This window comes from Octopus bimaculoides, chromosome 17 (assembly GCF_001194135.2).
Source record: "Octopus bimaculoides isolate UCB-OBI-ISO-001 chromosome 17, ASM119413v2, whole genome shotgun sequence".
Classification (NCBI taxonomy): domain Eukaryota; kingdom Metazoa; phylum Mollusca; class Cephalopoda; order Octopoda; family Octopodidae; genus Octopus; species Octopus bimaculoides.
The window spans coordinates 5,063,665-5,066,082 of NC_068997.1; the positions used below are offsets into that span (position 1 = coordinate 5,063,665).

The following is a 2,418-nucleotide window of genomic DNA, read 5'->3' on the forward strand; positions in this document are numbered from 1 at the left end:
ATATATATATATATATATATATATATATATAGATAGATAGATAGATATAATAAATCCCTGAAGATAGATAGATATAAACATACTTACAACACTTACACACGTGCGCTCGCACGCACGCACGCACGCACATACACACACACACTTTTATATATACACTTGACACTGAGAGCAATAGAATCATTTATGATTGTGTCGTGCAGTAAACAACAACGTTCGGATATATACACTCAGTTGACAATATGTTGCAAGTACAGTCATCGTACCCCAGTAAAGACAATACCCCTAAATCGGTAAGTCATTCCGGGATGGGTTCTCTTCTAACTTTTTCTTTTTCTTCGTGTTCTTCCGCAGGTTTTAGTCATTCTACCTTCGCCCTGCTCTGGGACCAGTTTCAAAACAAATCATCTTTCTAAGGTGCGGAATCGAATTTCGATCCCCTATCCATACATCCATACATACATCTCACCAGAAACAACAAAAAATAACACTTCACAAAACTGTTCATTAACTTTGGTTATTTTCATTTGTCTTATATTTTGTATTATGCAATAATTTGTTGATTTTTCAGATTATTTTAAAATGTTTTATGTAATTAATTTTTTTATATTTTATTTTCTATTACAAAACTTTATATTTATTTTAATTTTATAAATTGAATATTACTTTAAGTAAAATTATAGATAATTCTTATATCTGTGTGTATATGTGCATGAGTTGAGTTATAATATCTTTGTGAAAGTTTTTTTTTAATAAGGGGTTTTAAAAAAAATAAAAGAACTTACAGGATATTAACTTTCAATATTTATTTTTAATCGATAAGATAAATAAAAATCGATCGAAACAAAGAAATCGAGAATCCAAAATAAGTAAATGGAATATACATACCTGAGTCTATTTCAACCTGGTGATATATTACAAATTTACCTCGAGAAACTTCAAAGAGAGAGGGGTCAGATGTATTTAATGAGAACTGCCAAGATGACACATCCAAAACCAACAGTTAATATTCTCTGTTGAAATTATCCGTTTAAGTCCAGCTAAATATATAACCTTAGATATATTCTTTACAACCATATGGGATAACATGCTTGAAACTTTTAATATGAGTCTGGAGCTACTGTAGAGGGCGCAGGGGTTACTATTTTGAGGTATGGGTTTTGAAACTGCTCTGTGGGGTTACGTTATATGAAATTATTTAAGAATAGTATAAGAAACTTCCGTATGTGACAACTTAGAGTAGGCATCTGTGTGTGACAACTTACTGGACACTTTTAACTTAGCTTTTTAGCTTCTGTAGGAGACTTAGGGGTTACCATATTTAGATCTGGGTTTTGAAATTGCTGTTTGAAACTAGGCAATGAAAATATTTAGACATGTATTTAAAAGGTGTGAGATTAGTTTTGAAACCTGTGTATGAAAATGAATGTTTTGAAATTTTCATCTTAAACTTTAAAACTTCCGTGTTATGGTTTAACTATGTTGATTTGTTGATTTTAAAACTCGTGTGAGAGTATCTATGTTGAAACACATACTTTAAAATATTTGTACGTGACTAACATTATCAACCATTATTTTCGAAGTTTGAAGCATCCTCAATAGTATTAAAATATTCTCACACAGCAAACTCTACACACATCTGTCACAAACGTATATCAAGCACTCGATGTCATGGATGAATAAACACAAACATATTTCGTCCAAAGATCTTAGTTCGAAATGCCACATTCTAGTTTGTCGACAAAAGCGACAGGGAGTACTCGATGCATGTCACAGAGTATTATTGATACAAGAACAACATAATAATTTGATATATTTTATGTAGGAAATAAAGTACCAGTCAAGTTCTGATAATCCTTCACCCAAATCTGTAGCCTTATATCTTGGGGTCTCGTTATTCTGAATTGTCTTTCATACTCGTAAGGTTGAACATGTTATAAGGTTCATGGTTTATGATGATTACATATATTGATACTGCTTGATTGATAGTTTCTAGTTTTGAGAAGTTTTGTGGTACACACACACACACACTGCAGCCGCTGTGAAGGCAAGACGAACCACTAGCGTTCTACCTGAGATTCGCGTTTGGCCGTACGGCTTTTGAATGTTGTTTTCACTGTCCAATTTTTCCTGTCTTGGTTTGTGTTTGCTACCTTGGAATCCTCTGTGTAGTGGGTTGATCCACTACTCAGGAAGAGACTATTCTAGAGTACGTTCTGTCTTATCTTCGAAACGTCTAGTTAGAATAGAGACAGCTGATGAATGGATATTCCAAGTGGCTTTCCGTTTTCCTGTGTTCGTTCCGTTGTCTGTAGTTCATTGTTCTAACGTCCTGTACCCTGATATGCATATATATGCACATGTAGATGTAAGTATGTACATATATGTGTGTATTCATGTATATATATTCTTTGTATATAT

The 2,418-nt window shown here is 32.9% G+C and overlaps 1 protein-coding gene across 1 annotated transcript in view; it reads left to right on the top strand.

Annotated features, from left to right (window-relative positions):
• Window positions 1-44: 44 nt before the first annotated feature.
• Window positions 45-2,418, top strand: part of LOC106879630 (nuclear factor erythroid 2-related factor 2) — a 67,447-nt gene continuing 65,073 nt past the window's right edge. Inside the window, exon 1 of the mRNA XM_014929291.2 lies at window positions 45-290. Within this exon, the coding sequence (XP_014784777.1) occupies window positions 240-290 (51 nt within the window). The 5' untranslated portion in view covers window positions 45-239. The remainder of the gene's footprint in view (window positions 291-2,418) is intronic.